The sequence below is a fragment of the Pholcus phalangioides genome, unplaced genomic scaffold, assembly GCF_987345545.1.
Source record: "Pholcus phalangioides strain wild (caught in Gottingen) unplaced genomic scaffold, Ppha-v1.0 ptg000042l_1, whole genome shotgun sequence".
Classification (NCBI taxonomy): Eukaryota; Metazoa; Arthropoda; class Arachnida; order Araneae; family Pholcidae; genus Pholcus; species Pholcus phalangioides.
In genome coordinates, this window is record NW_028301628.1 from 12800461 (window position 1) to 12813975 (window position 13515).

At 36.1% G+C, this 13515-nt stretch overlaps 1 protein-coding gene across 3 annotated transcripts in view; it reads right to left on the reverse strand.

The window, feature by feature from the left end:
* The window catches only part of LOC149064493 (uncharacterized), a 136503-nt gene that overhangs the window by 42430 nt on the left and 80558 nt on the right, over nucleotides 1-13515 (reverse strand). For all 3 annotated transcript variants that reach the window (XM_089254587.1, XM_089254588.1, XM_089254589.1), the window contains one exon: nucleotides 134-277. In XM_089254587.1, coding sequence (XP_089110713.1) covers nucleotides 134-277 — 144 coding nt within the window. The remainder of the gene's footprint in view (nucleotides 1-133; nucleotides 278-13515) is intronic.

Sequence of the window (13515 nt, forward strand, 5' to 3'; positions counted from 1 at the left end):
TGTTAAATAAATATTAAGAAGCGGGAATATTTCTGAATGACATTGAAAGCTGATTTTGTTTGAAGGTTTTTTTTTGTTCTTCAAATTAAGAATCAGGTTATATATAAGGTGAACACTTCGATAATACTCTCACCGCAATGCCATTCATCGGAGCCATCTTCGCAATCTTTGACGTTATCGCAGTTCTTCCGCTGCTCGACACAAGTGTCTGAACCATTGCAAGGGAACTCACCGGGTGGACAAGACTTGATGATATCTTGAACTGTTCTTGGAGAACCTAACGTGATATAGATAGAAAATGAGTTAGAAAAGAAAAGTGTCTACACTAATATCACTTTCAAAAATTATATTCTGTTAAAGTATCGGCGCTGACTTCAAATGGAGCCCCGTGTTCTGATCGATTTATTAAGACGAACGAAAAGATGAATCTGATTTCGTTTTCATGAAGTTTGCCATTGAGTGTTCTTAAAATTAAGAAGTTCTCATGCCGTTAAATTTCCAAATTTATTGCTTCGCTTTCTCATAACATATTTTATCAACGAAGTATTTAGAAGAGCAAATTACTTTCTTAAGGGAGTGTCACGACGTCTAATCTCGATTTTTCAAAAACTAACCCTTTCGCTTACTAGCTATTGGCAAGCCATTTGAATGATCTCTATTTGACGAATAGGCGATAAATATGGTAACCTTTTCCTAACCTAACCGCACGTTAGAAAAAGGGAGAGAAGTAGAATGAAAAAAACGTAGAAAAAACGGAAGGAAAAAGAAACAAATCAAATTAAAACAGTGTAATAGATAAGTACAGATAGGAGAGAGGATAGAAATAATAGAGTAGGTATACGAAGTATATTTCTCTTTTCACCCTACCTCTGCTCTTTCGCTCTTGTATATATAAATATATATATTCAATAATATTAATTATATATATATATATAGAGAGTATAAGGATACACACATCACATGTGAGGGAAAACCTATTAATTGTATATAAAAATAAAATGAATTAAAAAAAAAACAACAACTTCGTAGGTTTACAACAAAGCCTCACGATCATGAGGAGAGAGGAAAGAAAGTAGAGAGCTCTTTTTTGAATTTATTCAACAGATGTTTGGATGCAATATTACGTTCTTGACTGTAAAGTAGTTAAAAAAAACCTACTGGAACAAATTCCTGAAATTTTGCAGAAACGCTTATTCAACACATGTTTAGTAAAATGAACCTCAAATTTAGTAATCAACGAATGGGAAGTACTTTTCGGTAAATGTTGAATTCATGTTTTTGGAATTTGAGTTTTTTTTCGAACTTCAAAAATTCATAAAATTCTGACGAATTGTCTGATGTTCGAGGTCATCTTACTGACAAGTCGGAAAAATATTTCTTAAAAATGTTTGGTGCTCATTAGGTTTTTTTTGCCACTGTGGTGGTCGAGTGGTTAGTGTGACGCATCACGAGGTCTCAGATTCGAACCCCACCGTCATCAACAATGGTGGTCGGCTGAAGTTGATTTTCTGTAGTTCCCATCTTCGAGGCGCTAATGCGAGCCGATCTCCCTTTTAAAAAAATCTCGCAACAGAGAGCAACAGGTCCACAACGATGCATTTACTCGATCATTACACTCCACTCAGAAAAATTGACGGGGAATGTAAGAAATAAAGAAACTTCACGTTAGATTCACAACATGTACAAGCACATTCCAAAATGTGCCATTTTGTTAAAAGCTCCGCAGAGAAATGTGGACGAGCAGCGTGAGCTGTTTAGTAATAGTAGTTTTGTTAATCTTACGGATGAGCTGAAAAGCTGCAATCCGAGAATATCCGCATTTAAAGTGTTTTTCTTGTATACATTTACAGGATAATTCAATATTGTTTTCTTAAGAACAAATTAACCGGTCGAGACGAAATCTTTTGCATTTGATTTGCAGTCGAATGAAATTTTTTTTTGTCGTGACATCCCTCAATCTTTGAAGTTTGGTAATTTTTGCACCTGCCCTGTGCGCTTCAAAAATTTTCTCGCTACTACTCATATTCCTTCAAAGAAATGCTTAACAAATGCTCCCTCCCCAATAAAAAAAGAAGATGGACCCTCCCCCGTATCAGAATGACTTGTGCTTCATTGTACTGATGGATGATTTAAATGAAATTTTCCGAGACATCGGTGATTGAAATTCTTGATCAATTACTTGAAATGAAAGTCCATAACAACTAATCAAAACAAAGTAGCACCTGCCAAGACGGAAAAAAACCCCATAAACATACACTGCCATCGTTTGTTGTTGGAAAGTCAATCTGTCACTACTAGAAAGTGTTAAACTTGCAGCTAATGCGTTCCAAGAAAACAATTTCGTATCAATTTACCGAAAACGTGACCCTTAAGTATCATTAAGACACACACTTTCCCCAATTTGTTTTCCTTTATAAAAATTAGCTCAAGCATTGCCTTTTAGAAGACGATATAGAAGTGGTGCCGATTCATTTTATTTTCGTCGAAGCTTGCGATTAGGTATGAAAAATGCGATGTTTTATGTCTCTTCTTTGCCCTGATTTTGCTCCATCCTCGATGAGCATATAGGTGGCAATTTACTAGAAGGAAGCAAGTATCCGAATGATAAAGTTGTTTACCAATTTCTCTGTATAAAAGAAATATTTCGATCGAAGATGGTGGGATATAATTCTAATCTCAAACAAAGATGGGTTAAAATAAAACAAACTGATAGTACGCCTTGATTTAATTTGCTCGTATACTTTGATATCATCAAACGGTTGATGTTCGCGTTGGGACAAATTCTTCTCTATGTGGTCCTTCCTTCCTTCCTGACTGGTACCCAAACGAGTCCCCGAAGTTCATTTGTCAGAGTCGAGTAATCCTCTACAATTCGTCCTGTCCATACCTTCGTAAGTAGAAACCCATTTTGTCTGTTTATGTTTCCTTTTTCCGGCATTTTCTAAAGCAATATGTCTGTGGCAATTTATTTTTTGACGAGAACCACAAAAAATACCGCGAGATATTTTTCTTTTCCCGATGAAATAGTTTCCAGTAGATTCCTTTCCTAAAGAAAGAGTAATGCCGGAGTATACATGCAACTCAATATGTTTTCACCTTGTTTGGGGGGGGGGGGGGATGACCATTAGCCACCCTCGGGCCGCAAGCGGCCCCTGACAGGGTAAAAGTAAATTATCAAATAAAAATTAATAATTTATAAGGTGTAAAATCAAATTTGAGCTATTTTCATCCCAAAACAGCGTAAAACTACTTACAGTCATTATTATTGGTGGCGAAAACGATATACAATGTTATCACCATGCTGCCTTTTCAAACACACAGATTGCTATAAAGATTTGCACATGGACAGTTTCCACGATCTCGTGTGGCGCGAATTGCTTATTTTGCCATAATAATAACTGAAGAAATATTGGAACAAATGTTTCATTTGTGAAATTCAAACTATAAATGGATTTGGTGCAATAATTTCCAGAAGAAACTAATTTTTGGTGTTTCATATCCGTCTGGGAACGCAACCAGATAAACAATGAAGATTTTGAAGATGTTTGTGAAGATGAAAGGGAATAAGAGGCCCAGAGTGAAAAAGGTTTAGCGACTAATTTGTCCGTGTGTTTTGCCATATTACTTATGGTGTATGCAAATGTGTGGATTTTTACGGGTCTCATTTTACCCGTGAGGCTTATAAATCGGAGTAACACTCGTAATGCGGCCCTGTGCGCTCTGCAGCTGACCGTAATGTTGGCCCTTGAACATAAAGAATTTGGCCACCCTTGATCTAGTTCATAGTTTTACAAACTTTTTATCGCCCCTTTCTTCAAACTAAAAAAAATGTTCCTCTCATCAACCCCAACTCAAGAAAACTCACAGGATCCTAGATCCCAAAGATTCTTCCGGCCCCCTGAACCTTTCCTTTTTCGCAGGAGAGGGGGGGGGGGTATTCCCCGTCATTCTTAATGCGAATAATCATTTCAGATGTGGAAAAAAATAATTTCGAAGGTTTAAATAATAATTTCATGGGTGTAAATAGTTATTTCGAAGTTGAAAATAACTATTTCACGTATAATTTCATATTCTCGAGGTAAATATTCATTTCAAAGGTGTAAATAATTATTTTGAGTACTTTCTCTACGTTCTAGATGTAGATAATCGTTTTGAAGATTTAACAATCATGGTATCAATAATTATATCGGAGCTGTAATAATCATTTCTAAAAAATCATTTCGGTTTTGTAAAGAATAATTTCGGAGGTGTAAATAACTGTATCGGGTATATTCAGTTACATTCCCGATGAAAAATAATCATTTCGAAGGTGTAAATAATCATGTTGTTAATAATTATTTCGGAGGTGTTATTAATCGTTTCGGAGGTGTAAATACAGTGTAACCTCGCTACAACAAATAATGGATATAACGATAAATCCCTCTACAACGATATTCTTTTCAAATCTTGTTTGGAATTGCCTGTAGTCCAATATTAAACTCCTCTCAATACGACATTATCTTTTACGAAAAATTCCCTTTATAACGATATTTTAGGATATTTTTGAAAAACCACTAGAACATTTTTTTTTCATATTTCGCTGAAATTGGTGTTAATAATCATTTCGAAGATGTGAATAATTATATCGGAAGTATAAATAACTATTTTGGGTATTCCCTTTTATTCTGGTTATAAATGAAGGATTTTAGTTAGATTTTTTTGACCGACGGATGGCGCAGCGGTGCCAGCGAAAACCGGGGGAAGATTAGGTATGTCATGTTGACAGAACAAGATGAGTAGCGTTTGCAGCAACGTGCAAGATGGCGCCAGCAACATTTTTTGTTTGTGTACTACAGTTGAATGCCGTTTTAACGAATACCGTTATATCGAAAATCTCGTTTTAACGAACTTTTTTCTAATCCCCCCAGATTAGTTTATATAGGAACAATGCAAAAACCTAGAATTCCTTTACAACGAAATTTCGTTACCATGAAGGCATTTCTCCGGTCTGTTGGAGTTCGTTATAACGAGATTCGACGGTATTTCGTTTATTCCTTCCCGTTCTCGATGCAAATGGTCATTTCCGAGGTGTAACTAATTATTTCGGAGCTGAAAATAATGATTTCGGAGTTGTGAATTACTATTTCGGGCGTTCTTATATTCTCGATAGGAAAATAACATAAATAAAAATCGTGTATATTTTACGTGTTATATCACAAACAGACATTACATAAAGTGACTAGGACGTAAAAGTATTCAGTCAAGATTTTAGTCGTCGAGTTGAAGAAACATATTTGCATCAAGACGAGAGATCTGGGAATAGCAATCAATCAATTAAACAAAAAAAAAAACCCGCATAGGAAGCGAGGGAGAAGCCTATCAATCACCTTTGGACACACAGAAAAACCGATAAAAGTCCCAGAAGCCAATCGACCAAGCCACATCACATTTTCGCAAACATGCATACGAGGCTCCTTCTATTGATATGCGTTTTGTTTTTCCTTTGTTTGCTCTTCGGATGTCTGGAGTCACGATCAAACTCGACCCAACGTTTTCATATATTTTTATTCGTTGTTGTTCTGGTGGAAACAATCCAACACTAAACAAAACTCTCTCTCTCTCTTTTAAAGCAAAGATACGTTTTCCGTCCCAAAAAAGTCATTAGCATCGCCCATTAACTCCGTCGCCTTAATTACGGCTGTTTAAGTGAATTGCGGGCCCCGGTAAAGATTTCACGGGGTAACATCCTGATTCTTCGGCGTTTTATTCATTCACGTCCTTGTGACGCGTCGTCGGGTAGTTTCAAACAAGTGTTTATTTCTAAATTTTTACATCAACAACTAACTTCTCGTAATTAGGAACTGTGAATGGAATGAGCTCCTGCGAGAATTGTAAAAATAATTCAAACACATTGCGTGGGCGCAGAGAATTCAGTAATATAAATTTAATTGTAGAGAGACATCCTCACAGCATGGCTGCGCAGACAAGACTGAGCTTTGCCACTCATATACAAAGTGAAAGAAGAAAAAGAAACATTTGTGGGGGTTGACATTCTGTAAACCCAGGATCTTTAACGCATGGTCCACGGGCCACACGTGACCCTCGAAGCTTTTGCAGTGGCCCACCGACGATTTTAGAAACCCTGACATCATCATGAACTCGTTTAGGCCATACATGATATACGCACATACACACAACACTTTCTGACATGCACCACATCGTTAGAAATTCCCCAGAGAAATGTTTACGAGGTGCATGTACGGTGTAGTGATAATACAGACTGTACGAACGTATTAGTAGCCCACAAGTTACGGAATTCATGCAAATTCGGGGAAAAAAACCCGAAACGAAGAAATTCATTCCGCCATTAGTGTAAGAAATAATTTCAAAATTACTCGCAGAAAACATTTCAGAACTAACGAGAGAAGTATTTTCAGAACTAATAGGATAAAGTTTTTTTGGAACTGATGAGGGGAATTATTAAAGGAAGCAGTTCCAGAATTAATGAGGAATATTTGCAGAATTATTGGAAGAAATATTTGCAGAATTTATGAAGAGTTTCATATTTCGTGAAAAAAAAGATAAAAAACATTGATAATTAATGAAAAAATAATTTCACAGTTTATCAAAATTTATATTTGATGAAACAATCTGAGAATAAATAAGATTCTTCAATAATACAAAGCCTCTGTATGATTCGAAGCCTCGGGCCTCGTTGAGCCAATTCGTTTGGACACCGGTGAGTGAATCTAGATATCGCAGTATGTATAACATTTTGGCCCTCGGGCTTAAGGAATTTTTTTTTAGTTCCCAGCGTGTGAAAGGTTGAATATCTGTGCTGTAAGCCAATAGAATGCAACCTTTTTGCTCCAGAGGTATACGTATGTGTACCTTCATTTTTAACGGTTTTATATAGTTTTTAATGATTCTTTTTTTCAAGTTGAGACCCGATGTGTACCTAACTCAAATGGTCCGAGTAAAGATATTGATCCAAATTAATTAATTAATTGCTATTTATTTCTTTTTAAAGAACGTTTTGACGTACAATAAATACAAATCAATCAAACAAAAATTTTTAAATAGCCAGTTTTCTCTCAGGTTTGAAGAGAATATAACTTTTAACGGCTCCGAAAAATAGTTAGAAGCTGACGGAATACATCACCATAGAAACTAGTGATAAATGCTCAAAAGAGTTTAAAATAAAAGTCGTGATTTTTGGAGCATTTGGAGCTTTCTCAACATCGATCGATTTTCGAAAAAATGTACATTTTCTTTTCCGATCACGCTATTTAGAATTCCGGCGTTGTTTTATCAATATTATTCGGTCATCAGAATCTCCCGTGTTTTGTATACATATTCTGGAACGCGTGAAATCGTCACGTACTAGAACAATGTCTGCAGTACAACGTGAAGGTGGGCTGAATATCAAGGTATGTGCTTGTAAATTCAGTACAAACACGTGTTGGGAGCGAAGATACTACTGCAGCAAAAGCTTGATTCTAACGTTTAACGAAGCGAACGCGGTTCTGTTTATATCGGCTCAAGGAACAAAAGCGAAAACTCTCGACTACAAAAATCGAATTAGAAGTTTCAAAAGAATTAGATAATCAAATTTACAGTTTTTCTTTTCAGGATTTGTTCATTACCCTCTTTTTTTATGGTAGTAATGAAAAACTTCATTTTTTCTGATAATAAATAAGAAAAGAAGCTGTGATTGGGTAGTTGTAGATGTATTGCACTCTCACAATATTCGCACTCAGCGTCTCAGCCACTGTGAGGTCGTACAAGCATCGCTAGAGTTGGTTTTTGTTGCTTTCAAACTTCGACTGGGGATATATGATATTTCAGAAGGAAATATATTTTGAAAAGATATTTGAACGTGTTTCCTCCACGGCTCTAAATGCGCTACTTTCGTGATAAACTGAAGAGCCAAAAAAAACTGGAACAGGCATGCGTATGCAAATATAGAGATATGGAACCAATCAGAGTACGGCGCTGCTGTCGGCAACGCCTATATAACACAACAAGTGTCTGGCATAGTTGTTAGATCGATTACTGCTGCTACAACGGCAGGTTATCGAGATTTAAGTGAGTTTGAATGTGGTGTTATAGTCGGCGTACGAGAGATGGGACATAGCATCTCCGAGGTAGCGATGAAATTTGGATTTTCACGCACGACCATTTCACGAGTGTACCGTGAATATCGGGAATCCGGTAAAAAATTAAATCTACGACATCGCATGCCTAGAACGGGACCAACGACGACTGACGAGAATCATTAAACGTGACAACCCTTCCGCAAATTGCTGCAAATTTCAATGCTGGACCATCAACAAGTGTCAGCGTGCGAACCATTCAACGAAACGTCATCGATATGGGCTTTCGAGGCCCACTCGTGTGAACTGCATGACACAAAGCTTTACGCCTCGCCTGGGCCCGACAACACCGACATTGGACTGTTGAGGACTGGAAACACGTTGCCTGGTCTGACGAGTCTCTGTTCCAATTGCTTCGAGCTGATGGACGTGTACGGGTATGGAGACAACCTCATGAATCCATGGACCCTACATGTCAACAGGGGACTGTTCAAGCTGGTGGAGGCTCCTGTGATGGTATGGGGCGTATGCAGTTGGCGTGATATGGGACCCCTGATACGTCTAGATACGACTCTGACAGGTGACAGGTACGTAAGCATCCTGTCTGATCACCTGCACCCATTCATGTCCATTGTGCATTCCGACGGACTTGGACAATTTCAGCAGGACAATGCGACACCCCACACGTCCAGAATTGCTACAAAGTGGCTCCATTAACACTCTTCTGACTTTAGACACTTCCGCTGGCCACCTAAATCCCCAGACATGAACATTATTGAACATATGTGGGATGCCTTGCAACGTGCTGTTCAGAAGAGATCTCCACCCCCTCTTACTCTTACGGATTTATGGACAGCCTTGCAGGATTCATGGTGTCAATTACCTCCAGCACTACTTCAGACATTAGTCGAGTCCATGCCACGTCGTGTTGCCAGATGTACCAGTTTTTTTGGCTCTTCATTGTATATTCAATGCATCCAAAACGAAACAGGTTTTTGTGTGTGCCAGTACCAACATTAATGGTATTTGACGAAGGAAAAGGCAAAACTACCACAGAATATGAACATAGTTGAAGTATAATTTAACCCAGTCCAATTATAACCAAAGAGTATTTTACTGCAACTCCATAAACGATCGCTTGTATATCAACTGGCGCAAAACGACGATCGGCGAGAGTAGATATTACGATGATAATGAACGACCACCATTTTGTGTGCGCGAACTATACAGCACTTGCTGATAAGGTGCATTAAGGAGAATATCAGTTCCTAGATACTAATTTATGAATTAGTTAGCAATAATTTAGAGCCGATCTTTGGTGGTCGAGTGGTGATAGTGACGGACTCGCATCGCGAAGACCTGGGTTCGAACCCACACTGGTGGTCGGCTGAAGTTGGTTTTCTATGATACCCAACTTCGAGGCACGAATGCGAGCCGATCTCTCCGTTAAAAAGTCTCGCCACAGATAGGCCTGTTGCTCTAACAAGACTATAACGGTAAATCTTCAATCATGACACTTCACTCATATTTCGAAAAATAGGTAGCAGATGGCAGCACTATATACTACAAGCTTCACGTTAGTGTCACAGCACGGATACGCACATCCCAGCATGTACCAGTTCGTTAGAAGTTCCGCAGAGAGATATGGACGAGGTGCATGTTTGGTTTAAGGCAAAGCGCAAATTGAGGCAAGTGCAGCGTTCACGACACGAAGCAGGGCAGCACTCTGTTTTGCGGCCAACGAAAGGACAGCGCAAATTGAGACACGAGGTGACACTACGCTAAGCGCGTGTACGCGCGCACTCGTTGGCGCTGCTGTTGAGCCGCAGATTTTCGTGCCCCGCGCGCACGATTCTTCGTATTCGGTAGGGGTATTTTAAAAATTAAACCGCCATTTTGATAGAGTTCGCATTGTCTTATGAAAAATGTTGTTTAATATTAACGTTATTTACATAACCACGGTATTATCAATTATTTCCTTAATTAATTCCTGAATTATTTTATTTCGTTCTGAATTTTTATTAAATATTATTGTTCTTTGCAAGGTTTTGACTTTTCATTAGCTCTAAATTTTCTTTCATTATGGAGTTATTTTTAATTTTGGGATTCATTAATTTCGGAATTCCTTATTGGATTCATTAATCATTAATTTAGGAATTCAGTATGGGATTCATTAATTTCGGAATTCATTATTGGATTCATTAATCATTAATTTAGGAATTCAGTATGGGATTCATTAATTTCGGAATTCATTAATAATTAATTTAGGAATTCAGTATGGGATTCATTAATTTCGGAATTCATTAATAATTAATTTAGGAATTCAGTATGGGATTCATTAATTTCGGAATTCATTAATCATTAATTTAGGAATTCAGTTCGGAATTCATTATTGGATTCATTAATTTAGGAATTCAGTATGGGATTCATTAATTTCGGAATTCATTATGGAATTCATTAATTTCAGGATTTTCATTGATACACCGAATTTTCACTAATTTTGTGATTGTTTCCAAATTTTATAAATTGTCATTGATTCTGAATTTTAACTAATTTTTATGCATCCATAGTTTTTATTAGTTTTTAGAGAAAAGAATCCACTTTTATTTTTTTAATAGCCTACGAAATATTTCCCATTAAATTTATGAATTCGACTTTAATTCCGAATATTCATTAATTATGATATTTTATCGATCGATTGGGGAATAATTTTTCATTAAATCTGAAATTTAATTATTAATTTCACTAATTCTGGTATTTCATTAATGTAGTTGTTTTCCATTAAATATGAATTTCCAGCAGTTTTGGAATTATTTATTAATTTTTAATTGTGATCAATCCTTTCATTTGTTTTAACTTTTCACAAGTTCCAAATTTTCATTCATTATGGGATTAATATCGGAAATTAATTTCGGAAAAATTCCATCAGTTAAATTCCATTAAGTTCAGAATATTCATTCATTCCAATTTCTGTTAATTATATAATAATCTTTAATTTTATTAATTGTGATTCATTCCAAATTCTGAATTTTCTTAAATTCTACATTTTCATTGATTTTCATAAACCCTGAATTTTCATTAAAATTTTTATCCCTCCTAAATTTACGTTAATGTTTATCTATTTTCAATTTCGATTAATTTATGTAAATAATTTTCATTAATTTATGTACATTCTTTATTTATGTTATTTTAAGGAATAGTTATCAGAAAAATCTGAATTTTCAATAGTTTTTAATTATTCATTAATTTCGAATCGTCATCAATGCTGATTTTTTATTTCTTTGTGTTCACGTTTTTATATATACAGTATTTTAATATATTTTTCAGCGCATTCCCATACTTTTTATTTTAATTAATGTTATGTCTTCATTAATGTAAACTTTAATGACCAATATATAATATCCAATCTCCGGAAACCTCTCAAATGCAAAGGTTGCAGGCCCGAAATCGTTTCCTTTTGAAAACGCTCGTGCACTTGAAACGCGTTCCAATATGCGCATCCCCTCGCTACGCACGGGGGCGTGTTGACGTCATCGCATTCGGGTCCCGCCCACTCGCGAACGCTCCACGCGACTCAATTTGCGCTTAGCCTAATAGTGGTAACAATGATTTGGACATCGTAGCATTAAATATAAAGTACCGACGTGTGTAGTGACTCTTCAGACTTTCTCATCTCCTGTATCATGAGCTGTAAATAGGGTGATTCCATAATTCCCCTTACCACAATTTGCTGGTGAATCGTTGATCCTAGAGGCTTACTTCTAATTAGAAAAAGTATCCGAATAAGGTATATAACTCAGATAAGTGATTCATGTTGTAACGGGTTGTATAGTTATTAAAATATAAACACTAACTTTTTATACGGACACCCTGTCCTTAAAAAAACCGAATTAGAAAGTTGTCACCGTATCTCTTGTGAGGCCACCACAAAAATTCAACGCTTCGAAGTACAACATTCGCTGAGATATTTTTAATTCAGAAATCGGAGAAAAGTTGGCAAAAAACAGCATAAATGTACGGACGACGCTTCTTTTCCAACTTTTCTCCTATTTTTGAAATCTCTATAATATCTCGGTAAATATTGCACTTAGAAACGTGGCAATTTTTTGTTGGCCTCACAAGAGACAGGGCATCAACTTTTTAATTGGGTTGAGAACAAGGTATCGGCATAAAAAGTTTATTTTTGTATTTTCATAACTATACAAAACCCTGTGCAACACGAATGACGTATCTGAAGTCCATAAGCGATATTTGGATACTTTTCGAATTCGAAGTATGCCTCTGGGATCAATGATCCACCAGAAATTTGCAGCAAAAGACTTATGGCATTACCCGGCGTAGAAAATTAGATAGCACTGTGATTTTTTTTTTTTGTATGGCGACATCGTACAACTCATTTCGTTGAAAAAATTTCGCTTGATATCTAATAAATTTGCTGCATGCGTAGGTTCAGAAGGAAAGGATCTTTCTGATATACAACAATACAACGTAGACATAACAAGTATCTGAAGCCAGCTTTTTCATTGCCAACTGCGCGTGGGTACATTACTAAAAAAAAAGGGAAAGGAAACAAAAATCATAAAGTGAGGAGCTGAATGGCAAAATTTCAATGTGGATGTAAGACAAAACGATTTCATCGTAAAAACGGTTATTTGTATGAACAACAATATTCTAAGAGGTGTCAATTTCTACCCACTCAGAAACGTGTGAAACGTCTCCAGCTTTGCTCCTCCTCGTTTGACGAAACTACAGTAAACGATTCCCTAATATTAGAACACATTCGCCCACCCACAATGGTGTACCAGTCAAGCAAACAGGATGTTACAAAAACATTGAGCAGACGCTTGTATTCATAATCTCGTAACACAATGTTGTTGATGGTGAGGCTTAGAAACATAAGCATGCGTTTTTCAATAACAAGGCACGAAATATTGTTTTGTTCAAGATCTTTTTACTTTAGAGCAGGAGGTCTTCAACGAATGGCCCGCGAGCCACATTTCGACCCCGGAGCTTTTGTCTTGGCCTGCCGATCATTTTCTGAGAATGTTTGAAAGAATTGAAAAGATTAACTCTAAAATTAATGAAAGAAATAACTTTGGAAAAAACGAAAGAATTAATTCTATAATAAGTAAAATAAATTATTCTATAACAAATAAAAGAAATAATTCTATAATAAATGAAAAATAACTTATAAATAAATAAGAGATAATTCCATTACTTTGGATAGAAAATATTTTGCAACTAATAAAAAAAACTTTTTTTTGCATAATTATTGAAAAAAAATGTTTCAAGATATATTGAAAAGGAAAATAATTGCAAAATTACCGAAATAAATGATTATAGAATCATTTAAAGCGATTTCAAGTTAAAATTAATCTCAGAATTAATTTATTTAATCAGTAATTAATCAAACGTTTTTTCAGAGTAAGTAAAAAAAAAT